This window comes from Palaemon carinicauda, chromosome 5 (genome assembly GCF_036898095.1).
Source record: "Palaemon carinicauda isolate YSFRI2023 chromosome 5, ASM3689809v2, whole genome shotgun sequence".
In the NCBI taxonomy this organism is placed as follows: Eukaryota; Metazoa; Arthropoda; class Malacostraca; order Decapoda; family Palaemonidae; genus Palaemon; species Palaemon carinicauda.
In genome coordinates this window covers 116,771,725-116,798,562 of record NC_090729.1, presented here as the reverse complement: position 1 = coordinate 116,798,562, position 26,838 = coordinate 116,771,725, and the positions used below count along the sequence as shown (strand labels likewise).

At 38.6% G+C, this 26,838-nt stretch overlaps 1 protein-coding gene across 2 annotated transcripts in view; it reads right to left on the bottom strand.

Annotated features, from left to right (window-relative positions):
• LOC137641427 (uncharacterized) overlaps positions 1 to 26,838 on the bottom strand; it is a 193,072-nt gene that overhangs the window by 44,435 nt on the left and 121,799 nt on the right. For both annotated transcript variants that reach the window (XM_068373966.1, XM_068373967.1), the window contains exons 9-17: positions 21,359 to 21,499; positions 19,349 to 19,429; positions 17,234 to 17,410; positions 16,582 to 16,741; positions 15,005 to 15,154; positions 13,985 to 14,156; positions 13,655 to 13,795; positions 972 to 1,164; positions 76 to 247 (exon numbers count right to left, since the gene is read on the bottom strand). In XM_068373966.1, coding sequence (XP_068230067.1) covers positions 76 to 247; positions 972 to 1,164; positions 13,655 to 13,795; positions 13,985 to 14,156; positions 15,005 to 15,154; positions 16,582 to 16,741; positions 17,234 to 17,410; positions 19,349 to 19,429; positions 21,359 to 21,499 — 1,387 coding nt within the window. The remainder of the gene's footprint in view (positions 1 to 75; positions 248 to 971; positions 1,165 to 13,654; positions 13,796 to 13,984; positions 14,157 to 15,004; positions 15,155 to 16,581; positions 16,742 to 17,233; positions 17,411 to 19,348; positions 19,430 to 21,358; positions 21,500 to 26,838) is intronic.

Sequence of the window (26,838 nt, the reverse complement as noted above, 5' to 3'; positions counted from 1 at the left end):
AGAAATATTTTGTAACTGGAATGCCATTCACTTAAAAGGTATCTTCTAATTCTACATTCTTTAATAATTCCTTACCTGTATGGATGCCAATCCTAAGCATGAGAGGAATGTTATGCAAGTGCCTAATTCTAAACTTGCCCGACAGGTGAAGAAGATCAAGGGCCATGGTAGCTATTTGAGCAGCATGGTCATCAATTCTATTTGGAAGTCCACTTACGACCATGTAAGCATCACCAATAGTTTCAACCTGTTGGTGACATTTTAAACAGTTATTATTACCATTATTATTGTTACTTGCTAAGCTACAACCCTAGTTGGAAAAGCAGGATGCTACAAGCCCAGGGGGTCCAACAGGGAAAATAGCCCAGTGAGGAAAGGAAACACGGAAAAATAGAATATTTTAAGAACAGTATCAGCATTACAATAAATATTTCCTATATAAACTACAAAAACTTTCACAAAACAAGTGGAAGAGAAATAAGATAGAATAGTGTGCCCGAGTGTACCCTCAAGCAAGAGAACTCTAACGCAAGACAGTGGAAGGCCATGGTACAGAGGCTATGTCACTATTCAAGACTAGAGGACAATGGTTTGATTTTGGAGTGGCCTTCTCCTAGAAGAGCAGCTTACCATAGCTAAACTTAATACTAAATGAAAATGGAGAAAAAATAACGAATAGCAGTGGAAGCATAATTTGGTTCCCGAGGTTCTTTGCATTTATTACAATTCAAAACTTACTAAAGTCCTTTAAATATTCAACAGTCTGCTTTGCTGTGGCAAAAAACCTGGGTCTAGGATATTAATGATATGATTATCAGTCAATTTTTTCATTGCAAACTTGTGTATTGCCATACTTATTAAAAATCTCGTGTATTGACATAAGCTCATCTCATCAAACATTATCTTATATAAAAAAAGTTTTATTGTGTTAAATACTTATTAAAACCTATAAGATTTCAAATCATAATTACCTTATACACATTGTAATGATTGATAGTGGAATCAAAAGCTGTATAGAGGTCATTCAACAAATCAACAACTTCAAAAGGTGTTGAATAAGCTGAAATACTGGTGAAACCAACAATATCAGAAAAATATATGGTCACTTCATCAAACTCCTCTGGGGCTACAGGCATCCCTAATTTCAGTTGGTTGGCTACAGAGCTGAAAAGAAAAAAAATAATTACAGTACCAAGCTGACAGTACTGTGAAAGTATTTTTGTCCGTGGTGTACCAATTTTCGTGGTCTTTCGTGGGTGGGCGAATCCACGAATTTATAAATCCAACGAAAATTTTTATACACTATCAGATTTTGGTATTGAACTTGGACACATTCGTGAAAGTGTGCCTTGAGTTATTCTTTGTACTCTCTGTTGACGGACAGGTACAAAGGTTGTAGCTTGGGATGCTATATTAGAAGAGCTTGGGTAGTTCTGTAATTTTCTTTTTTGGCGGCGACATTATAAGAATTTGTAGTGATAAGTAATCCCTTAATCAGTGTTAATTATTAAAAATTTTAATAAATTAATAAAAGCAATGCATTGCAAATGAACACTTTATCATAATTGGGGTTCAACTAATAACCAAAAAGGTAAAAGTTCCAAAACGGAAATCCACGAATCTAGGAATCCACAAACCAACATTTTTTTTATAAAACAACGAAAATTGGTACCCACGAATAAAAGTACACTCCCAGTATATCAGAACGAGAAAAAGTATCCAGGGTGACTGATCAAATTAGCATTGTTACTATAATTTGAGCCTTATTTTATATGGGAAAATGATAAACCAAAGGATCCCGTAAAAAGTTATGGAAAATGTTGAATTGCTTCTTTTAAGTGGTAGTTTGGAGAAATGTCAGTGAGATAACTGTGTTGCTAGAATAATCTTATAGAAGCAGATTAGAACAGACAACAACAACAATACAATGTCCCTAGCCTGATAACTGAAATGCTTATCATTTCTCAGTTTTACTATATATAATTGAAATTACAATTAAAATGAGAAAAAGGCTCCTCCTTTAATAAGACTAACGTAAATTTTGAAGATATATAAGGTCTCAGTGGAAGGATTTATACTTATAAAGTAAGTGCATATATGAACTAGATACAAATAATTCAGTACTTATAATAAAAAAAAAAATCAAGAAATTTTGACAAAGGACAACTTTATTGTTGGAGAGGTGCTGTGTGGTCTCCGAGAAATTTTCTGTAAGGGCTAAAACAGAGAATACAAAACGATATAAAAATATCAAATAAATATAGTTTCCCTTGGCAGAGGGATAGTGTTTCAACGTGCAAAGCATGGGCTAAGTTGGTATAAGGGAGACACACTGGTTCAGGTTCTATTCAACTATTCACATCACCTCCAATGCCAAAAAACGGATTTTGAGCGAAGCGAAAAATCTATTTTTGGGTGAGATGGCCATGTCGTCCTGATGGAAGTTCCTATAGGGTAGCTTCCTAGGGTATATTACAACTACGGCGATATTCCCAGAGAATTTACCTTAAGGTACCCAGAATTCTAACTCCTGGAGCGAATATCCCTAATGAAAGAACCAGGGATATCGCGAAATATCAGAAGACGTATTCTTGACACGCCACATGGCAATCTGCACCCCGAACAGAGATAACACTTCGAAGGGGTCAATTGGCAAGAAAACGAAAATGAGAAAGAAAAAGGAGAGCCGCTCGCAAGGCTCTCTCTTCTCCCTTTTCGTAAGCGTGCATTGCGCCGATCCTGGCGCCATCTGTATTCCTTGTAGCGATACACGAGGTGCTACAGATACTGTATGTAGGGAGGGGACCTACAGCCCTTTCATAGAAAGGGAAGGGCGGGTCCATCAGGACGACATGGCCATCTCACCCAAAAATAGATTTTTCGCTTCGCTCAAAATCCGTTTTTTGGGCTCAAGCCATGTCATCCTAATGGAAGTATACCAGAGCATTACTGTATCTGTGGATTCTCAAAACGTGCCGTACTCCCCGGAGGTATTTCCCCGGTCGACTAGACCTAGAGACCTAAGATGTTACCGTTATACATCTTTTCAACTAACCATAAACCATGTTAGAGCTTCCTGCCCCCTACAGGGAAGAGTCCTACTAGACTCTGGAAAAGTCTCGAAGAGTACATATACCTATGTATGAATAACAGGCAAGCCAATATAGTGGTCTCACCCTATATTATGTAAAGCATAGTTTGTAAAGAACCATTGCGTCAATATGAAATATCGACCAGTTCTCCGTTCAATACTGTATTGGACAAAGGTTTATATCCGCGTAGGAGGAAACTTGTAACCGCCACCGTCCCCTTAGGGGATGGAGTCCTCCCGCTAGGGAAAGCATAAACCAATGCAAAATTAGCTTACATAAAGGAGCAATCTATTAGAATTATCCCAGATAAATATACATAGAATGAATTCTCAATTATTATCAATAAATTGACACAGGTGAAGGAGACGCAAGGTTCTCAAGAACAAGTTTATTGACAGACAACAAATAAACAGGTTAACAACAATTATATATATATATATATGAGGAGGATAACCAAAAATTTAAGCATAAGCATGATAGTAAACAGAAACTTGTTTATCTGAAAGAAAAAACATTAGTGCCACTTTTAACATACCGAGGTATCAAAGTTATAAAAGTCTGTATTACTAATCAGTCACATTAGCGTTAGAAACGCTCGGCACACATGTCTGCACTTATGCTAAGTTCACCTTTGAAAGTGGAACAGTCAACGTGGGCAACCCGGTGCCCTCACACTTAGTTTGTAGCACAGTATGTAACTACACACTCACCCTGGAATTAATCGTCCCAATTAAATCCACTGTTCCTCGCAGAGTTAAACAGCAGGGTTAACGAAGCAACCCACTGCTACCACAGACCTCTTTAGTTGCTCCACTTGCTTCGCATAGTGACGAAAGAACACTCTGGAAGACTTCCAGCCAGTGTATGAACGAAGATGTTCAAAATCCATACAATTAAAGAAATTTAAGGATGAGGCAACTTTCCTCGGATCGTGACCTGCGGGTGTACTGTCAGGATCCGCTCTGCGAATAAAATATGTGATTTTCGCCCTGAGTTGTTTCAGTGATAAATTTGAGCCTGATGTTTCTCCCCTGAATAGTTGACCACCCTTGAAGTCTGAAGTTCTACGAAGATAGACCTTTAGGCATTCTACTGGACATAGAGATGCATCTTCTTTCAGAGGGCAGATTCTCCAGGGACCCCACCTGTTGGTGGGTAACTCGTTCTTGGCGAGAAACGTAGGATCCGGAAACAGGTTCAGCTCTCCCCCATCCAAGAACTGAACACGACCTTCCTCTCTCGAGAGGGCTACAATCTCACTAACCCTGGCCCCGGACGCGAGTGCAAATAGGAAAATAACTTTTTGGGTCAAATCCTTCAACGCACACTCCTCATTGTTCAACAGTGAAGCGAAATGAAGAACTTTATCTAAAGACCATGAAATGGGCTTTGGAGGTGCTGAAGGTCTGAGCCTAGCGCAGGCTTTCGGAACTTTATTAAAGATCTCGTTAGCGAGGTCGACCTGGAAGGCATATAGAATGGGTCTTGTCAAAGCTGACTTACACGTTGAAATCGTGTTAGCTGCCAACCCTTGACTATGGAGGTGGATGAAGAAAGATAAGCAGAAGTCCGTCGAGATCTCCTGCGGATTCTTCGCCTTGACAAAGGCCACCCATTTTCTCCAAGATGACTCATATTGCCTTCTAGTAGATTTGCACTTATATTTCTCTAGGAAGTCTATGCTGTCTTTCGAAATCCCGAAACGCTTTCTCACCGCTAGGGAGAGAAAATCATGAGCTGCAGGGTCCGGGTTTTCTGTAATGAAGCGCAGACAGTCGACTTCTGGACTCGCTGGGTCAGAACTGGATCTGGTAGCGGTAGAAACTTCAACCGTAGTTCCAATGCCAGAGGGAACTACACGCTGTTCGGCCACTTGTGGGCCACTATTGCCGCTACTCCCTTGAAGAATCTCAGTTTGTTGAGGACCCTCAACAGAAGGTTGTGAGGAGGGAACAGATAACTCCTGGACCATCTGTTCCAGTCGAGGGACATCGCGTCCACTGCTTCCGCCAAGGGGTCCTCGTACGGGGACACGTACAGGGGCAACTTCTTGTTGTCTTTCGTCGCAAAGAGGTCTATCTGCAGTTCTGGGACTTGACTCAAGATGAAGGAGAACGATCCTGCGTCTAGGGACCATTCCAACTCTATCGGTGTGAACCTGGATAGAGCGTCCGCTGTCACATTGCGGACTCCTTGAAGGTGAACTGCCGACAGGTACCACTTCTTCTTTTCCGCCAGTCGGAAGATGGCCAACATCACCTGGTTGAGAGGTGGCGACCTTGATCCTTGTCGATTCAAGCATCTCACAACCACCTCGCTGTCCAGCACCAACCTTATGTGGATCGAGCGACGCGGGGAGACTTTCTTTAAGGTAAGGAGCACTGCCATAGCCTCTAGAAAGTTTATGTGAAAGGTCTTGAATAGATTGGACCAAGTCCCTTGGGCTTTCTTCCGATGAGAGTGACCTCCCCACCCCTCCTTCGAGGCGTCTGTGTGAATCGTCACCGACGGGGGAGGTGGCTGAAGAAGTACCGACTTCTTTAGTTGTCTGGCTTGGGACCAAGGCCTGAGAAGAGTACGTAGACGAAGCGGAACTGGTCTTCTCAGATTTCTTCGCGCGTTTGATGCATAACTTCTCCAAACTCCGGTTGCATCCTTTAGCTGTGCTCTTAGCACCGGATCTGTTACCGACGCAAACTGGAGAGAACCCAGTACTCTCTCCTGTTCGCGTCTTGATATCCTTTCGGAATCTAGAAGTCTCTTGACAGAACCAGCTATCTCCTTCCTTTTCTTTGCCGGGATGGAGAATTGGTGTGACATTAGGTCCCAGTGGATTCCCAACCACTGGAACTTTTGAGATGGAGAAAGTCGAGACTTTTTCTGTTGATCTTGAAGCCTAGATACTCTAGGAACTGGATCACCTGCGGGGAAGCTTGCAAGCATTCTGTCTTGGATGCTGCCCACACCAGCCAGTCGTCCAGGTAGGCTACCACCTGAATTCCCTTTAGGCGTAATTGTTTGAGAGCTACGCTCGCAAGCTTCGTGAAGATCCTTGGGGCTATATTTAGCCCGAATGGCATGGCTCTGAAGGCGTATAGTCTTCGTTGTAGCTTGAACCCTAGGTAGGGGGAGAGTCGACGGTTGATTGGAACGTGCCAATAGGCGTCTGACAAATCTATGGAGACGGTAAATGCCCTCTTGGGCAGTAAGGTCCTTATGTGTTGCAGTGTTAGCATCTTGAACTTGCAGTTCACTATGAACTTGTTGAGTGGCGACAAGTCCAGAATGACTCTGAGTTTTTCCGAGTCCTTCTTGGGAACACAAAACAGCCTCCCTTGGAATTTGATGGACTTTACCCTTCGGATCACTTTTTTCTCCAACAGTTCTTGGATGTACTCCTCCAGAACGGGGGTGGAGTGTTGGAAAAACCGAGGGCACGGGGGTGGAGTGCTGTACCAGCTCCAGCCCAGTCCATTCTTGAGTAGGCTGTGGGCCCAGGGATCGAAGGTCCACCGATTCCGAAAATTCTGAAGTCTCCCTCCTACCGGTATCATCTCACTTGGACTGCTGTCCTGAGGTCTTGCCTCCCTGACCGCGACCACCCCTGAATCCCCTTCCCCTTGAGGGGCGCCTAGACGAGCCTCTGGCTGCTCCTCTAGGCTTTGCTCGAAAGGAAGTTGACTGCCCTTCGAACGTTGGGTTGAATGCCGGGGACTGTGTCGACACGGCTTGAGGTACCCACTGGAATGTGGTCGGTGTTTGTGCCACCATCTGGGGCACTGAAGGCATCGGCAATTGCTGTTGCTGTTGCTGTCTAAATGGCTTGGCTGGCCGAGAAGGTAGCCTAGTCCTCTTAGTCTTCCTCTTTGGTTGGGGACCCTCCTCCGGGGAAGACTTTCTCTTGATAGACAGGCCCCACTTCTGGAGAAGGTTCCTATTCTCCGTGGCGGCCTTATCAACAACCTCCTTGACCGATTCGCTAGGGAAAAGGTCTTTGCCCCAAATGTTGGAGGAGATTAGTTTCCTTGGCTCGTGCCTCACCGCAGCCGAGGCGAACACAAACTCCCTAAAAGCTCTCCTCGCCCTGACGAAGCTGTAAAGATCCTTCGTCACTGTGGCCAGATGAGTCTTGGCCACAACCATGAACATCTCATGGACCTTGGGGTCACTTGCCATCGTCTCAAGAGTGGTCTGAAGAGACATTGAGGCAGCCAGTCTTTCTTTCGTCTCGAGCTCCCTCCGCAAAAGAAAGTCAGACAGCTTAGGGAGGTTCTCACTGAACTGACGTCCGGCAATATCAGCCTCCAACTTCCCGACTGAGAAGGTAAGATGGACGTCCTTCCAGTCCTTGTGGTCCATAGGTAGGGCCAGTGACAAGGGTTCACACTCCTCCAAGGAGGGGCATGGCTTGCCAGCCTCGACTGCTTTTAACACAGCCGCAAACCCTTTCTGCAAAAAGGGGAAGGCTCTAGCAGGAGAGGACACAAAGGAAGGGTGCTTCTTACTCAATGCAGCCACCTTTGAGTTCGTGAAGCCCCTCTCTTTCATCGAAGATGAAAGCAAAGCTTGAGCCTTAGCATGGTTCATCACTATGACCTCCTTCGGCTCTGTCTCCTCCTTTGAAGCTGGTTCCTTCCTCAAACGGACATAGCAGTCCGGATATGACCCTTTGCTGGGCCAGAATTCCACCTCCTCTAGGGGAACTGAACCCAACTTATCCGACATGACGATCTTTCCGATCGTCATCGGCATGTGCTCAGCATATCTCCACGGGTTAGCATCTGAGCACAAGGGAAGGTCTTTCACGTTGAGCCTCTTCTGGGGCCCACATGATGCTGCAAGCTTCTGCATCTGCAGTTCCATTGCAGCCGCCTTCTCATTATTCTCCTTCTGCATTTGCTGGATCATTCCAACAATGGAGGAGAGGGCCTGTCCCAGCTCTACTGGGAGAGCGGACGATGTTGAGGGAATAGGTTCAGGGACCTGAACCGGAGCAGCCGACGCCTCGTCGGCCTCTTCCTCTACAATGTCTGGGGCTTGATCTTCATCCTGGCCTTCTGCCAGGAGGTCTTCCTCCAGACGCTCGGACACGTCTGACATCCTGTCGTCCAACTGGATGTCCTGCAAGGCGACCGCGACTTCAGCATCCACCGGGATCTGAACTAGGGGGATCTCCTCTTGAGGCTGGGGAATCACTGCATCAGCTGATGCCCTGGGGAAAAGGTAAGCCCTCATCTTCTCACTTGGAAGATAAGGTCCAGAGGTGTTCTTCTGGAAGCCCCTTACCCAGGTACGAAGCTTCTCCCTTGCTATATCCCTTGATTCCGCAGTCCTAGGGGAATCAAAAGCCTCAGTAATCAGGTTAGAGCACACGGTACATACCTGAGGGTCCCAATACCGGAGATCACCCTTGGAGACAGCGCATGCTGCGTGCCTCCTATATAACTCATGTCCACAGAAGTTCTTGCTGCGGACGTTGCAGAAAACACTTCCGCACTTCGGATGGTCCTCCTGTAAAGAGAAGAAATTTCCATGAGTATCAAGTGAACTACGTATCACTGGATATGCACAGTTTAGCATAACAAAACAGAAAGGAAAGACACACACTTGTGTTTCCCGCACAGTCAATTGTTGTAACCTTCCAGATAATAAAATCGTATGGTTAATCTGTCCTAGAGTAACCAATGAAAAATTTCCAGAGGAAACAGGTGTAGCTCACACCTAAGGTATGATTTTAAAATACCGGATAGTAGACAAGAAAGAACTCACTTTCTTATCTGTAAGGCAACATCAAAGGGCTGTGCAAGACAACACAAAAGTGTTAGAAAACACAGTGTTGTAACAATACTATACTATAGTTTTCTCCCTACAGTATATGCTATACTGAAGAATACTGGTACAGTATAGAAGGTAATGTGCCGGCCGGCACTCACCATAACTAGCTTTAAAGTATACTACTTAACAGCTATAAGGCGGCAGAACGCTGGTTAAAATGCATGTGCCGGCCGGCAACTACACAAGGTAGCACCCGGCTGCCGGCCACCGCTCGTAGCGAACGGCAGACAAAGGCGTGACAATAGCCGGCCGGCAAAGGTATACAACCGATGCCGGCCAGCAGCAAAAGAACCAGAGAACTCCGACTGTCCGGCTGCCGGCCACATAGGCCGGCAGCTGGCTAGGGTACAACACTAGAAGAAAACAGAATGGATGCCGGGATAAGAGAGTGTACTACCTCAAAGCCCGGCAATGCGAAAGAGTGCATATAAGGAAGGGGAGAATCTAATTCCTGACCAATGCCGTCTGGCTCTACAGACAGACATGGATGAGGGACCAAGGGAGGTCCGGGCAGCACTCAAAGCAGAAGACCTTTGCCGGCAAGGGACTGAGTCAACTCCACATCCTAACCTATACTAGGTCCAGATGTAGAATGACGTACAGTACTGTAACGGCTAGGCCATTACAGAGAAAAGAGGGGGAAGGGACGAAGAGGGTCCTACCAACCTTGCTTTAGTAAAGAATCACCTGCAGCCAAGAAAACTTATCTTAGCCTAAGGGAGATCCAAGGAGGGAGGCCAGCAATACTTGCCAACCCCCACTGAACCAAAGCAAGGAAGGTGTTGCTACTCCCAGGGAAAGGATCTTATCCTCGCCACCGAGAACAGCAACAAGGACTAGTCTGCTAGATCACAAGAAGAAGGAATCATCTCGTACAGAAACCTTCGAAAGTGACCTAAGGAGGCTAAGCCTCTTATGCCTGCGTCAGACTAGCGAGGGAGTCTCAACCCCAAGCCAGACAAACACAGACTCAGACTAAGAACTCTGATGTTCTGCCCCCTCTCTGAAGCCAGACTTACTGGAACAGGAAGGAACAGTAACACCCCAATATAGTTGTATCGAAAGTTAATTCAGATAAACCACTAGGGTTAAGCCCAAGGCTTAAACAGAGGGAAAGGGATTGCATACCTTCTCCGAAGAAAAGAGAGCAACCGGGGAGTATGAGAAAGTATACTAAGGCCCCATAGGCAACTTAGCCTAGGCGCCAAGAGAATCGATTACCTAAATCACCGAAACTCACACGTATACTATCTCTGAAAAAATCAATATAATCTTAAATGTATAAAACTGCCTAAAGCTTCAATAAAATTTTAAAACACTCGGAAATCCAAAAATCATGCAGGAAAGTACTAGGGCCAAACGACTAGGCTACATGGTCTAGCGTAGGCCAGAACTGGCGAATACTTCGCCAAAACAAATAATACTAAAAGCACGAATAAGGAAATCCTATGTAACGCTAAACAGCTAAAATTATTAAAGCAAAACAGCCGGGAACGTCGCTCTGGCTAACTAAAACTCATACCTAGCGAGCGACAGCGTCAAGGACGCCTCCGGTAGGCAACGGCTCTTGTAACAAAGATTATTACTATTAATCACTTTAAAAATTACCAAGAGCCTACATTTATACATAAAAGAAATAATACTCAACTTATCAGAGGCAGACGAAGTTGGAGAAAGCATAATAACTTGATTAAATCCAAGATTTTGCGAGAAACACAGGAAAAAACACCGAGTTGTTAAGCTACGCAAAAAGGAATACAGATGGCGCCAAGATCGGCGCAATGCACGCTTACGAAACGGGAGAAGAGAGAGCCTTGCGAGCGGCTCTCCTTTTTCTTTCTCGTTTTCTTTTTCTTGCCAATTGACCCCTTCGAAGTGTTATCTCTGTTCGGGGTGCAGATTGCCATGTGGCGTGTCAAGAATACGTCCTCTGATATTTCGCGATATCCCTGGTTCTTTCATTAGGGATATTCGCTCCAGGAGTTAGAATTCTGGGTACCTTAAGGTAAATTCTCTGGGAATATCGCCGTAGTTGTAATATACCCTAGGAAGCTACCCTATAGGAACTTCCATCAGGACGACATGGCTTGAGCCCAAAAATCACTTAGTAACTGATGGCAAGTCATCACAGAGAACCAATATTAATACTTGAGACAATGCCACGTGCACACTAACTTGTGCTAAGCCTCTATCTCCCATACTGGTAGTGAGAATTGAATGTCCCTCTTCACAAGAATAGTGGGGAGGGAGGGTCTTGGAGACTACACAGCACTTCCCCCAAAATAGTTTTTTCACTTGTTAAAAACCCATTTTTGGAGTTAATGTATTGTCTGGTCTTCAAGAGCTAACACTTGAGCAATAACCAAGTAGACTTGAGTACCATAAAAGACAAATGTATGGATGAGAAGCAAACATAACAAGTCTGAAACTCACATTATAAGGAAAAAACTCCAAAGAAGCTAGATGTTTGGTGTGCCCCATCTATTCAATTTCTCCTTGAACGTGCCAAAATTGAACCGAGTACCATGCACATATATTGTACAGCTTGGATTTGTTTCAAGTAGTTTTATAGACACTCTATAACCAGACAAACTGTTAAAGAAAAATACCAATGAGAAAGTACTATTCTCTAACCATAGGTTTTAGGGATGGAGAGAGGATCAGTCTTTTTGATAAGGGAGGTCATTAGAATACAGATAACCCGTTGAAATGGAATTGTTAAGTCTGGGTAATTTGAAACAGACTACCTTCTGAGGGCATGGATCTCTGCAGATATAATTACAGAGTAGATACCAGGCATAGATTACTATCCTCCAGTCTTGAAACTGCAATATAAAGAGGGTTCTGCCTTTGGAGAGGTTTTTTGTTTTTGGCCAAAAAGGTAAGATCCAGAGTCAGAATTAAGAGACAGTCAGGAATGATGGTGATAAACTTCTGATCCCTTCATAATGCTATAAGCTCAATGACTCTTACTCACAAGGCTAATGCTATAAAAAAGTAGCTTTCAGGAGTAATTCTTGAAGGGAAATGGAGGAATTGCTTAATTTTGCCAAAAACTCAAGCACTCTAAATAGACTAGGATACTGAATAATCTTGTGAAACATGTAGAATCTAAATCCATGTCAAAAGCCCACTTGAAGGGTACTGTCAATGCAGTTTTGTATGTCAAGATGTTGATGCTCAAGCTTCCTATCATCAAATAAGTGGACCAGAAAGGAAGCCAAAAAATCTGGGGTTATCCGGCACAAAAATCTATCCCACAGCAGGACCATACATGCTTTCCACACCGAGTGGTATTGCCTAGTGAAAAAAGGCCTCTTACAACCCATAAACTATGTCATGTTGTGAGTTGCAATTCTCTATCATATATGGGGAAGCAAAAATCCAAGCATGGAAGTTCTGGATCAGAAAGGAAGAAGCAAAGATATTCTGACTCCCTCCTCTCTGATGCAGCTATACTGATGGAAGAGAGTGTAACCTCGGTCTCAGAGTCTGGAGCAGTTGATACCACAGGTGTTCAGCCAATGTGGAATTACCATTATAGCTGTCCCTGAGAAGTCCTTAATTATATTAGGCTAGTGTTGCATATGCTTAACACATTAGGCTACGCTAACCTAAACATCATTGAAAAGGAGTCACCAACTTAAGCTAGACTAAAACATAAAATCTTTACAGTTACCGTAATCAAACAGTCCTAAGACAACATGAAAGCCAGAGCTAAAAGGCATCATATGCCGGTAACAACGAAATATACTATGCTATGTTAGCCAAAAATGATACAAGAGAAGAAATTTAGTAAAAACTAATAATCAAAATGAAAGGAGATCAAAATTTCATAAAATTGGAAGAGGGGATAAGCTATAAAAACTTGAACACCTCCACACTTGCCAAAAAAGCTGGGAGTGAATAGCATCATACAGAGCCGATTGCATAAACAAACAAACCAAACACCAAAAGCGATCTTGAACAGTTAATCAACCCCTCTATTATGATAACACTATTACAAAGAATATTGGATAACTAAATCATAACTTGATTTCTGTTACTTAACAGTTGATGAAGACATCTGACATATAGGAGCTAAGAGAGGAACTTGATGACAGCTCACCAACAGGATCGAAGGTGGTAGCTTGGCACAAGTTAATGCACAAGTAGCAGTGATTAAAGTATTAGTATTGGTTCTCGGTGATGACATCATCGGTTACTAGAAGATTCTCAGCATTGGAGGTGCTGTGACAGGTTCAATAGAGACTGAACCCTGAGCCCGTGCTTTGCACATTGAAATACTGGCCCTTGATCAGGGGAGACAATATTTCTTTGGTATTTTCATGTCATATTGGATTCCCTGTTCTAGCCTTTACAGAAAAGTTCTTAGACCACACATCACATTAAACCCAAAATTAGTAATAAAACATTTTCTTTGTCCTTGCTTTAGGCTGGAGGTCACTACAATCCACATAGCCTGCTTTGAGAGCTTCATATAAGATGGTATTCCTAAATAATTATTTAAACAGAGACAAAGATTGTATTAAGGGGAAGTTATCCTTGAATGTCTGAAATCTAATAATCTATAACAAATATGTTTGATCAGAAATTTGTGCAAGCTCCAGTGAATAAAAAAAACTGTATTAAGATAATAAAAATGTTCTTTTATATAAGAAATATAACAAAATTGCTTTCGGACCTTGGAGGTAGGATCACAATGAATAAACACTTGAATCATGTACCTTGGAAGCATTCGATTTAAAAGCTGTTCAGTCTTCTTTTTCTCTATATCAAGTTGTTCTGTTCGATCCCTTATAAGTTCTTCCAGATTACTAGAATACTTCTCCAGCATATGGAACATCGTATCTACAATATTGAGGCGCCTAAAAAGAAATTAATAAATCAATAAACAATTTTCTGCCCTTTTGAACAAAAAAATTACTTTGGTTATTGAATACAACGTAAAGATTTAGAACAAAATCCTGATAATACATGTAAGCATTATATGAACAGGTAATGAACAGCATACAACACATTAGACAACATACAGATATTAGAATACATTTGCCTACCTTCCCTGATTTAGTTTTTTGAAGAGGTCATTTATTTGGTTGAAATCTGGCCGCATTTCTGGAAGCTCTGCCCAACACTGTTTCATGATATTAATAGCATCTGGAGGTGCAGCACCTTTTGAAACAGAAGGTCTGATCATTGGAGGAGGTTTTTTTAGCCGCGCAATAATTTCTGTAAGAGAGAGAGAGAGAGAGAGAGAGGGGGAAGGTATTATCTTTGATGACAATAAATATTTGTCACTGATTATACCAAATCAGCAGCAAATCATATGCAGTTCACAGGGATTGATAATGCAGTTACCAGGACTCTGTGATTTGTGTCTCGACTTCCAGTAAATTAGACCAATATCTTTGGAAGGCATTTTTAGAGATTTCTCCTACCTACGGACCTCTCTCTTATTAGTATCTAACACTACGATATTCTAGTATAACAAACCTATGTTGGCCATCGTATTCATTATCCAACAAGAGAAACCTGCATATGGAATGTATTAAATGAATGAGTTTCTGTTTTCAGCCTTCCATATTTCATACTTTCAATATGAATGTGGATTTAAGCACTGCATTCACTAAACTAGCATGTAAATGAGGAACCATTCTTGGATACACAGTACGTTGCTTAAATGCTGTATAATCAGAGGGGAATGATTTATTAGTTAATATCAATCATAAAACTTTTTCCATGTTCCTTTGAAAGTTTGATTACTTGATATTTCACACCATAAGGCAACTATAATACTATGTATCAATGCTACCCAAGGGAGAAATTTCTTACTATTATGCTCATTTAAAAATGCACAAGAATCAGTCGAAAATAAAGTCTGCATGCAACATTGTGAATGGTCAGGATGGAGTCTACAGTAGAAAAACCTCTTCATCAAATTTGCTGGCTATTCATTCTCATTATCCACTTAGTATATTATAAAAAATAGTTCTGAGAAAAAATCAATAAATTTTGTTACAAATTCTGAAAGTGTGAATACATTTTCAATTAAAAATTGTCTTGAAACTCAACCTTACCTTGATGTGTGAGCTGAACCATACAATACGGAGCTCCTCGCACAACTACTTCTTGCATTATGATGGAAAATGAGAATATATCTGCCGCTTGTGATCCTTTCAAGAGTAGCACTTCATCCCGTAGCTGTTCTGGGGCCTTCCACAATAAGTCTATAATAAATAAAAGATATCTTATTTCCGTAAGTAATATGAAAAACTCTGGTTACAAAATTTCTTTTTAAAATATTCATTCAATAAACTGAATTTCAGGCTCCAAAGAAATACGAGTGTCTATGTACAGATTCATGACAACTTATGACAACCGTTTCTCTGGTAATGCATTATTAATCATGCAAGAGAATTTTGGTTTTACTATATCATGAAAGTAGTCTCCCTCCAGCTCAAGCTAAGATGTCCCCTGCAGCAACTAAAGACCATGGCACAAATCATAAATACAATTTGAACATCTTCCATATAAAAGGCAGCAAACACAACGTCCATAATTTTCTCAAGGTAGAGGCTCTTTAAGAAATTATTATGGACGTTTACCTTTAACAAAGGTAGAGAGCTTTCATCCAGTTTATGGTGTGCTTCCCCTATCAACTTCAACAATAAGAACATAGCATTCACACATAAAAACTAACTGTCCCTAATAATGCAAAAAAGATTCCTAATTTTGTTCCAAATAAGGCCCAAGTGGTTCTTCAATACATAATTGCATCACATCCAGGGTTTTCCTACAAACAAATTCAGGCTAAGTAAAGAAGTTATCACTTCAGAAGTGCTTGAAGGAGGAGGAAACACAACAGTGGTAAAGTGCCTGACATCTGAAATCCAGGTTTGTGAGTGACAAGCACCAGAGAGGGGGCTACTTGGTGGTTTATGAGAATATTTGCAACACTACCTACCCAGGAGGCAGGAGGATCAAAGCTAGGGATATGAGCAGCTGAACCGTGAGTAGATGCTGAATAGCTCACTGACGTGTAAGATCAGTTGCACAAGTACCTGACAGATGAATGTGCCAAACAGTTTTCTCTAAAATGGTAGTGTCAGGAGTTAGAAAAGTGGCTGTAAGACTGCTAGTCGGTGGAAAAGGGGGAGTTCAAGACCAAAAGCCGAGACGTTGTCAGAAATCTTGCATGAAATCCTGGATGAGCACCAAATTTAAAAGACGATTTAGGGTTGGAGAAAACCAACGAATGAAGAGCATAAGGGATGATTTTGAACAGAAGCAGCTTTGAGTACGAGCGAGTTGGTTGAAGTGGAAACAGATGTCAGGAAGTCTCTATGACTTTACAGACTTAATTCAGTCTTTATTTCAATAGTTTTTGTCATGATTCCAAAACAAAAATCACAAAGTAAAATCTCAGTTATTAACATACAAAATCAATATGGAACTGATAACATTGCTTATACTGTACGTACAGTTATTCAATGTTTTCTTAATATTGGTATTTTCCTTTTCTCTCGCTCTGTTTATTAATGACAGTGATAACTAAATTAGTACATGTTATTAGCACCTAGCAGTTAGATATCTAATCCTAAATGATAAAAAAAAACTCTATATGAATACAACTTATAACTTCTCTAAAGCTTACCCCTTGTAGGTCTTTTAGGCTGACTGATATTTTGTATATCATATATGGCAGGTAATCCATAATCAGTAACTTTTAGCACCCATCGAGCATCAATTACGCAATTTCTGGACGTCAAACGACCATGATGCCGCAACGGAGACCCATGAAGATATCTCATGCCCTGCAATAAAAAAATGAGTTTTATATGATGCAACATATGATGAAGAATATGAAACAAAACTGTACTTATATTATTCATTGCTAACAGAAAAATTAAGAGGGATATTAGGGATAGCAAAGAGGTTAAATGAGTTTGATATGATGCAACATATGATGAAGAATATGAAACAAAACTGTACTTATATTATTCATTGCTAACAGAAAAATTAAGAGGGATATTAGGGATATCAAAGAGGTTAAATGAGTTTGATATGATGCAACATATGATGAAGAATATGAAACAAAACTGTACTTATATTATTCATTGCTAACAGAAAAATTAAGAGAGATATTAGGGATATTAAAGAGGTTAAATGCAAACTATATAGCCATCCAAGACTTTAATGTCTCAAATAATGCAATCATAGCATAATAAACAACTTTACTAATTTCTTCTTGGAATCAGCAAACTTTCACTATGAATTTGCCATTCAAACTTCATCTTAAATCTTACCCTGACCAAATCTGTCAAGAGAGACAACCGGAAGGACCAGTCGAGCTTGATGTCCTCTTGTCGAATGACATCCTCCAGAGATTTTCGGCTGCAATACTCAAACACAAAGCCGGGTCTCACAGGATCACACAGCATTCCAAGAAAACCATTCACATTCTCATGTCGAAGGTCATGCATCTGGCGAAAGCAAGATCGGGAATCATATACTTTTATCATTTGAACATAATGAGTCAGTTTACTAACAGGATGAAATAAAATAGATCCAAACTATCATAAAGAAGAGCATAAAGGGTTTTGAGAGAATGGATACAATACTTTTTACAATTAAAAGTAACTCAAAGCTTTTAATACAGTGATATCTAGACAGCAACTAAAGAGGTTCTCCAAGACACAAGAAAGTAATCTTAAATGGTAATTTTTACCATTATAATTAAGACTTCCCAATAAAAGATGTTGGGATATATGAGGCTATGATATTCTTGAGGGTTACATAGCATTTTGAAGGAATATATGATATTACAGTGAATCTAGGAGCCATGCAAAATAACCTCCATTCAAAATTCCTGTTTGGATCTGCATTCATAATTTAAAGTAAGAATTAGTAACAGCAATTAAAGTGACTTCAAGATGAAAGCAATGAAGAGCATAACAGGTAAATTTAGTATCCCAAGTAAAGTGCAGAAAGGGTGTAAGGAAAATCAAGAGATGAAATGGGGAAAAAGACAGTAAAGTGCTCTAGGGATACTGATTAATTGTTTGCTTCTAACTTCAGCCTTTCAAATGTTCCACTACTATTACATGTATGTGATTAGCTGTGAAATATTTTAAGGCTGGTTGAGTACATGTATTACAATTAAACCAACAGGGAGATATCTTTGACTTATTACTTCTTTTAAGCTTCAATCTCTAGCCTTGGTGAGCTAAGGCTACAGAAGAACTCTAATTGGTGGTATTGGAGCAAGAAAAATCTAGTAATATAGGATTATATCCACAAAATCTTCAAATATTTATTGTATCATCTGCAGCCTAACAGCCGAGTACAGTACTCTTCAGTTAAATACAGAACTAGCCAATAAGTTTGATAAGAAAGAATTGTGCAGAAGAGAGAGACCTAGCTAATCACATCTATTTGCAATTGCTGGTCCCATTGAAAAAATATTCAACAAATGATGAGTGATATTCCTCCTAAGGTGAATAAAAGGGGTTGAGAGAGATACTGTATTTATAACTGTGAATCTAATGACTTGGGAAAATAGAAATATCTACTCTAGAAGGGTAGATGTTAGTAAAAACATCGAAAGATGCAACAATCTGCTTATAAGTGGGCCTACACAAGCTTTTTCTGTTGAGGCCTTTCACTTGGCATTACTGAATGTATAAGTCCCTAACCCTGATTAAGTTCCATCAATCTAGAATAGCAAATCAGTCTGTGAAATCCAGAAACTAATATTCATCTGGTTCTTAACTACAAAGTTTGATGTAAACCAAGGTTCTACTGCATCTCATCCTTTATGGCGAGCTGTTTCAACCACTATTTAGAAAAGGTCAAAGTGGTGACAACCTTGAAGAGATTCTGATTTATAGGCTCGTATAATTCGCACACAAGGCTCCAAGACAAAACAGGTTTGACTTCAGTTGTTTAAGGATCTGCCTTATAATTTTGCAAATAATTTTCATGTCAGGTGTCTGATTTCTGATGAATTTAATAAATCCGTGTACTTTATTTACATAAGTCTCGGCAATGATACTCTGCACTGTTTGACCTTTCTCAGCACCAGCCAAAACAATTATCCTCTTCCTGTTAAAGCTGTATTTGAGATTTACATAATTTCATTTGTTATAGTATATATTGTATAAAAAAAGTCAGAAATTATTACAAGTCAGCAGTTCTCATAGATGCAAAAGGGGTAATCCTACTCGTTAGAATTAACCTGATGTACCTATGTACGCCTGTGGTATATCTACTGGTAATTATCAAGGGCGCCTTATTAATATTCGAAAAGTTGGAGTAAATAAAGACAGAATAATAATGATGTGATCCAAAGCAACAATAAAATATCAATGATAATCTAATATTAGATAATTAATTTAGAACATTATAAATAATTAACTAACCTGTTTCAGAAGAGTAATTGATTTATTTCTAACCTCAAAATTTCCCTGATGATTAAAGTACCTGAGGTGGACGAAATCGCCCTGAAATATAAATAGCATAGTTACAGACAAATAATAGCATGCTGAAAGTCTCAAATAATTCTAATGATCTTCTCATTCAAGTTTTTGGAATGCAAAATAAATGCATTCATAGGAAAACATTAAAAACCAATGTGATATTTATTCTCTCAATAGTTTGCTGTAATATATATTGATAACGACATTAAAAAAGATGCTTATGATAATAAAACCGATGTACATATCCTATATCCTATAATACCTATACAGTAGTAGATACAGTACTGTAGTGAACTAAAGTTTCTATAAAAACATTCCCGTCATGAAGGTCCTATATTAACCCTTTTACACCCAATGGACGTACTGGTACGTTTCACAAAACTCATCCCTTTACCCCCATGGACGTACCGGTACGTCCTTGCAAAAACCTGCTATTTACATTTTTTTGCATATTTTTGATAACTTTATGAGAAACTTCAGGCATTTTCTAAAATAATGAGACCAACCTGACCTCTCTATGATGAAAATTAAGGCTGTTAGTGCAATTTAAAAAAACAACTGTATATTGCAAATTGTGCTTGGAAAAAAAAAACGCCTAGGGGTTAAAGGTTGGAAAGTTCCAAATAGCGTTGAGGGTAAAAGGGTTAAATATGCAATCAACTGACAAAGTTATGGTTATAAGGAATAATCAAATGGAAAAGACTGTTTATTCAATTAAATTTAATAATTTCACAAAAGGAGAGAAAGTTCCTAAAGAAGAAAAAACCCTGTTAATAGTAAGAGATAAAACAACTAAGATATAAATACACAATTAATGACAATTGACTATCTATTTTTTATCATGCAGTAACTCCCTTAATGTTTGAGCCCTCTTCATAAGTCATGTAACTTTATTTGCACTGAGTTTACCCTCATAAGATAAGAATGAACACTAAAAGCTAAAATATCATTGTTGTTATTAAATACAGGTACATTTATAATTAAATCAAAGGAAATTTCAAGAAGATAATTCATTTGAAAGTATAAAAGATGTTAAGGATTAGGGGATGTGTTAAGTTTATTGTATTACCATTGTTTGGACTTATGACGTTGGACTTTTACATGGTGCTGTGCATAATGTATTCTACGCATTAGGTATTACATTATTGTTATTCTCATTAAGGAAGGCAATTAAATTCCCCAGCAAGTATCAAATTTATAATTCCTATTGTTGTCATTAATACCATAACCAGATTAGAGGATAACCCTTTCACTCAATTTCAATGGCGCCTCTTTATTCAGCATAAATCAGGTTGCACTAAACATCACACAACTTGCAATGGTTCTTAATAGTAATGTAAACTTGCAATAAAATATATGATAAAATATCTTCTTTCTGTATAATATATAACTATGATGTTCAAGGCACAATGTCCGCCATTTCTTAATCTGGCCTTTCTCATCAGTGAAAAGTACTCGTATTTGTCTCTTGAGCAAAATGAAACACTGTGGTTACATTCTGGTAAATCTCAGTGTATTTGTTGATCTATGCAGTGAATTACATGCATGATATTTGGATTATGTGGTGGGTTGCAGGCTAATGGCATGAGGCTAGCAACTTTACACCATAAAGATTACTGAAAACTGGATGCCAGCACCTTCTGGAACCAGTCCCTTCACAAGGTAAATCTATTTAGTTCTTCTTCTCAGCTGGTTCCCATTTTTATATGGGGTTGCCACTGCGGATGAGCCGTTTCCATCTTTTTCTATTCTGCGCTTCTGCCTCATCAATTCCCTTTTTCTGTAAGTCTCCTCTCACACAGTCCATCTCTTTTTTGGTCTCCCTCTTCTTCTTCCTTGAACCTCCATCTCCATAGTATGTCTCCCAACGTGGTCCTCATCAGGTGTCCATACCATCTATTTAGTTGAAAAATATATATAGATAAAATCATAAAGAAATACCGTCCCACTTACATTGTATTTAGCTTTGGCATCTTCGGGGTCTTTGTGTGAAGCATTTGGCAGACTATTAAGAAGATTTTCATGGCTGGCTCTTTGGGGGGAACTAAAGGACCCTCTCAATAAATCTGGCCTCTCTGCAGTACCAGACCCTGGCTGCAGATAGAAAGAGGGGAAAAAGAAAAAAAAAAGAAATATTAGCCATACGCTTTGTTGAAATGATAATTCCTATTCAAGATTGAATAAATAATGTCCATGCCTTGATGTGTCAAACAAATATGAAAAAAAAGTGTAATGACAAATCAGTGTATGACATAAATTTGTTATTGATGATTGAAAATGGTTACTTTTTGGTTTCAAGTCATCTACGTTTTTAGGTTACCTTTGTCGACACAACAAAACATGTACTTATCGGTGTAAATATAATGTGAACTTACGATAAGAAATACAACGCTACTTTAACAATAAATACACTATTTACAACTCTTACACATTAGCTGATTTACAAGTAAATTTCCAAATAAAAATTGAAATACAAAGCATTCCCTTTGGTGCAGTACAGTTTTTCATATCACACAATTTTACTGAAGTTACTTTTACTTGTGAGACGATAGATAGATTTGCAAACAAAACTGCTACTTTCAAGATAAAGCTGTTGAATGTTCTGAGTGAAGATATCAATCACACTACTGTAGTTTCAAATGGCAACAAACATATAATACAGATTTTGTTCATATTTTAGTAAGTTTTAGATACAGATTGCATGCAATCAATTAACAGAAATACACATACTCCATGTATCAGGGTTGAATTTCAATAAAAAATCAAAACCGGTACATTTCAATTCACAACTTAACAATACTATGCAACATCAATAACATTGTTCACAGGACTTGGCAGCCATTTTCAAATCTCATGACTTGGGGTAATTTATATATATATATATATACATATATATACACAGTATATATATATATATATATATATATATATATATATATATATATATATATATATATATATATATATATATATAAACATACCTACACCCAAGCATAAACATAAGAAATTGAGGTGAATATATCTATATACACTGTACTTATTTAGCCATACAAAATTAAAATTAGGTAAGTCAAGTTTCAAGACATGTACAGTATGCACATACATTAAAAATGTCTAAAGAGACAACAACTACAGCCAACCTGTTATCCTAATGCACAGACGATCACATGACAAACATATAAGCTAACATGCGGACACTTCACAATATCCGCTGTGCATCACAGCACCAAACTGGCAAATTGGAGACACGAACATTGGACATGGAACGATGATAAAATTCCATTCACATATATACATTTTGACTTTAATATTAAAAAGTATCTTTATTTACACGGGCAACTGCATATTTAGAATTCAAATGTAATGCTAATTAGTGAAAACACTTTCATCTGATATTTATATAATATTCAATGTCAATAAATAACTTGTGATTCTTCTTCTGGCTTAGAAACTCAGTATTTATGCAAAGTTTTTTTCAAAGATAGTAAACGACCAATTCACTCAGCATACAAGACTCTGCCATTTATCACGGCTGGCATATAGGTCCACAATTGTATACGGTAATAAGTTGTAAAAAATCAAGCCAGACTGGGTACAAAATGATCTAGTAATGAAATTAACTTTAAAAAGATAAATCTTTAAATACCCTGACTATAAAAATCATAATGATAATGATAATAAAAAGCTACCAAAATAACAAGAACAATAGTAATAAGAATAATAATAGAGCAATAATTACTAAAAATAACAATAATAATCATAAGACCGACCATTTTTTCTCTTATTACTTTTCCTTCGATGAGTAACTGTTTCACATATCTATGCTAATACCTCAACATCGTGTTACCAAAAAAATTTCAAATATTTCATCTTCATTACTTTATAAATTCTATTTTTGAAGTAATGTACGGGTACAGAGTAATACACAATAAAGACATATCTTAACTAAGAGTTAAATTATCCATTCATTAATTCATTTGCTTTGTAACTCAGAGGAGAGCTCACCTTCATTATTACTAAGAACCAGATGACCTGCTAATCAGTCAAACTCTACAGAAAAAATAGTATGGTATATATGTAAGAGATGGTCTGAAATTTCGTTATTATCGTACTGTATTACAGGGCAATGTAACCTAGGAAATCAACTACTTTTTCTTACAGAAAAAATTACGCTCTCTTCGAAAATGACACTCGTTCCCGTGGCAAATGAATAGTTTCAGAAATATATATATATATATATATATATATATATATATATATATATATATATATATATATACCATATCGCTTTCATTGTAGTGTATTACATGGCAATGTATCCTAGTATTCTAACTACTTTTTCTTATAGGAAAAATTACGCTCCCTTCGAAAATAACACTCGTTCCCGTCGCAAATGAATAGTTACAGAAATATATATACATCTATATCCTCCGATAATGGGGGACCCCCTTTGGGAACCCGGGGTTTTGGGTGGGGAAAACATACTGGGGAACCGATATATAACCGTAAATCACTCCTTTTCTTCTCTATACATTTCCTTCTTGTATTTATTATAACCGTAGGAAAATACAAATCAGTATAACTGGATATATTTGGGAGGAGCCGTTTCAAAGGTTATTTCTTGCAGTAATACAGTAACCAGTGCTGCCAACGCCTGATGTAGATTAAATGTTAGCATTCCATACCTGATGTAGATCAAATGTTAGCATTCCATGCTAACATTAGCACCCATTTGTACGTACGTTCGTTCGCACCAGTTTCCGATCTGCGCATATATAACCCCCCTGCGCAGGAGTTTCTCTCCCTAATTACTCTTTTTTTTACCGTATTATTTTCTCATTGTATAGTCCCATTCACTATTATTTATCATACATTCCATTTTCCCTTCCTATATTGGGTTTATTTGTTTGGTTATTTCCTTTCCCATTTGTACGTACGTTCGTTCGCATCAGTTTCCGTCCTGCGCATATATCACCCCCCTTCGCAGGAGTTTCCTCTCCCCAATTACTCTTTTTATTACCGTGTTATTTTCTCAATTTATATTCCCATTCAATATTATTTATCATTCATTCCATTTTTCCTTCCTATATTGGGTTTATTCGTTTGGTTATTTCTTTATCTCTTCCTGGTTGCACATAAATACTTACTCTGGACTAGTTTTTTTATCCAGTTAATTCTCGGTATGATCACCTCATTTTATATTCCCATTCAATATTATTTACCGTTCATTCCATTTTATCTTCCTATATTGTTTTTATTTATTTTTGTTGGTTAGTTCCTTTTCTCTCCTCTGTGTCGTATAAATCTTTTCTTTGGTCTAGTTTCCGTATTTAGTTCATTCATGTTTACCCCCTTGTGTTCTTTGTTTTTCCCTTAACCAATCACCACTCTAGGCCTATGCAGGTATCTCCCTAACCTCCCCCCCTTCCTTTATCTCTTTGACCGCTCTTTTCATACCCTTTGTTCCAATGCCTTTCCCGTTGTAACCTTTGACCTGGTGAGACGTTCTTCATTACTAGTGCGGTTTCTTTTTTCGTATTTTGCGATGGATCATATTATAGAAACTTGTACCGGCTGCAGTATTCCGTACCTAAAAGCAGTGGCTCAATTCCATGGAGATTTTTTTGATGCTTCAGGTAATGTTGAGCATTTTCTTAAATCTCACAACGTTATTCATTAAAGTAAGTCATTCCTCAATAGTCATTATTCGTGTTTTGTGACCGGGGTACTTCTAGGCAAGGTTAGGTGGGTTTGTTAGGTTCTGTGGCCTTTCTGTACTTTTTATATATTTCGTAACAGTTATATGGAAAAATTATTTAATATACCTGTGGAAATATTTAGTAGTTCTATCACTAGTAATGTCATCGTGTCGTTGGTAGTTCTGTGTACCATTCGTCACCGTTGGTAGTACTGTGTATCAAGGTAAGTCATTCCCCTATTCTTATTATATGTGTTTTGTAATCCAAAATTGTTATTTACAGCTAAAAATAATTTTTGAATAAATAAATATTATGATATCCTATATGGTATTACTATCGTGATTAACACTAGCATTAAAATTACTGAAAGGTTACCGAGAGAAAAAGTTGTTAAAAACGCAACCAATAGTCAATGTTTACATTTTCTCAGCTGTGCTCGTATGGTTAAATGTTGGTATCTGACCTCGAATTATAGTTTGTCATTTTTTGTAGATATGCCAGTAATATATAAGGTAAAAATGGTTTTATTACTTTTATTATACATTTACATCTTAATGTAAATCCTTTCATGTGTGTCGGTGGTTATCGCACCTCAACCTAGGCTAGCCTACTGATAAACCTGACCTAGAATTCAAGGTGAGATTTTTAAAACGGTAGTATTGAAAAATAATTCCATTAAGATTGTTAAGCAGCCAAAGTTAAATAGCACATTTTTGTCTCAATCCCATTTATATAATACAGTACAATAATACCGACAGACATTGCTTTAATCATAAAAATATATAATCCCTTACGGTTACTTGCCTGCAACAACATAACCTCATCAACACCCACAAACTCATATCACTATCAGGCCTCTCACCTAATTTTTTTAGGTCACCATGTCATATGCACCTTTTCCTTTTAGAACTCGAATTTCTTTCATAGCCGTTTCAAGACAACCATATGATTTAAATATCCTCTTCCTTGTCTAAACACACAGTACTCTTTCCCTATCAATACTTAAATATCTTCCTCCTTGTCTAAACACACTATTCTTTCCCTATCAATATTTAAATATCCTCCTCCTTGTCTAAACACACTACTCTTTCCCTATCAATACTTAAATATCCTTCTCTTTGTCTAAACACACACTACTCTTTCCCTATCAATATTCAAATATCATCCTTCTTATCTAAACACACAGTACTCTTTCCCGATCAATACTTAAATATCCTCCTCCTTGTCTAAACACACTACTCTTTCCCTATCAATACTTAAATATTCTTTTCTTTGTCTAAACACACACTACTCTTTCCCTATCAATACTTAAATATCCTCCTCTTTGTCTAAACACACACTACTCTTTCCTTATCAATATTTAAATATCCTCCTCCTTGTCTAAACACACACTACACTTTCCCTATCAATATTTAAATATCCTCCTCCTTATCTAAACACACAGTACTCTTTCCCGATCAATACTTAAATATCCTCCTCCTTGTCTAAACACACTACTCTTTCCCTATCAATACTTAAATATCCTCCTCTTTGTCTAAACACACACTACTCTTTCCCTATCAATACTTAAATATCCTCCTCTTTGTTTAAACACACACTACTCTTTCCTTATCAATACTTAAATATCCTCCTCCTTGTCTAAACACACACTATTCTTTCCCTATCAATACTTAAATATCCTCCTCCTTGTCTAAACACACACTACTCTTTCCTTATCAATACTTAAATATCCTC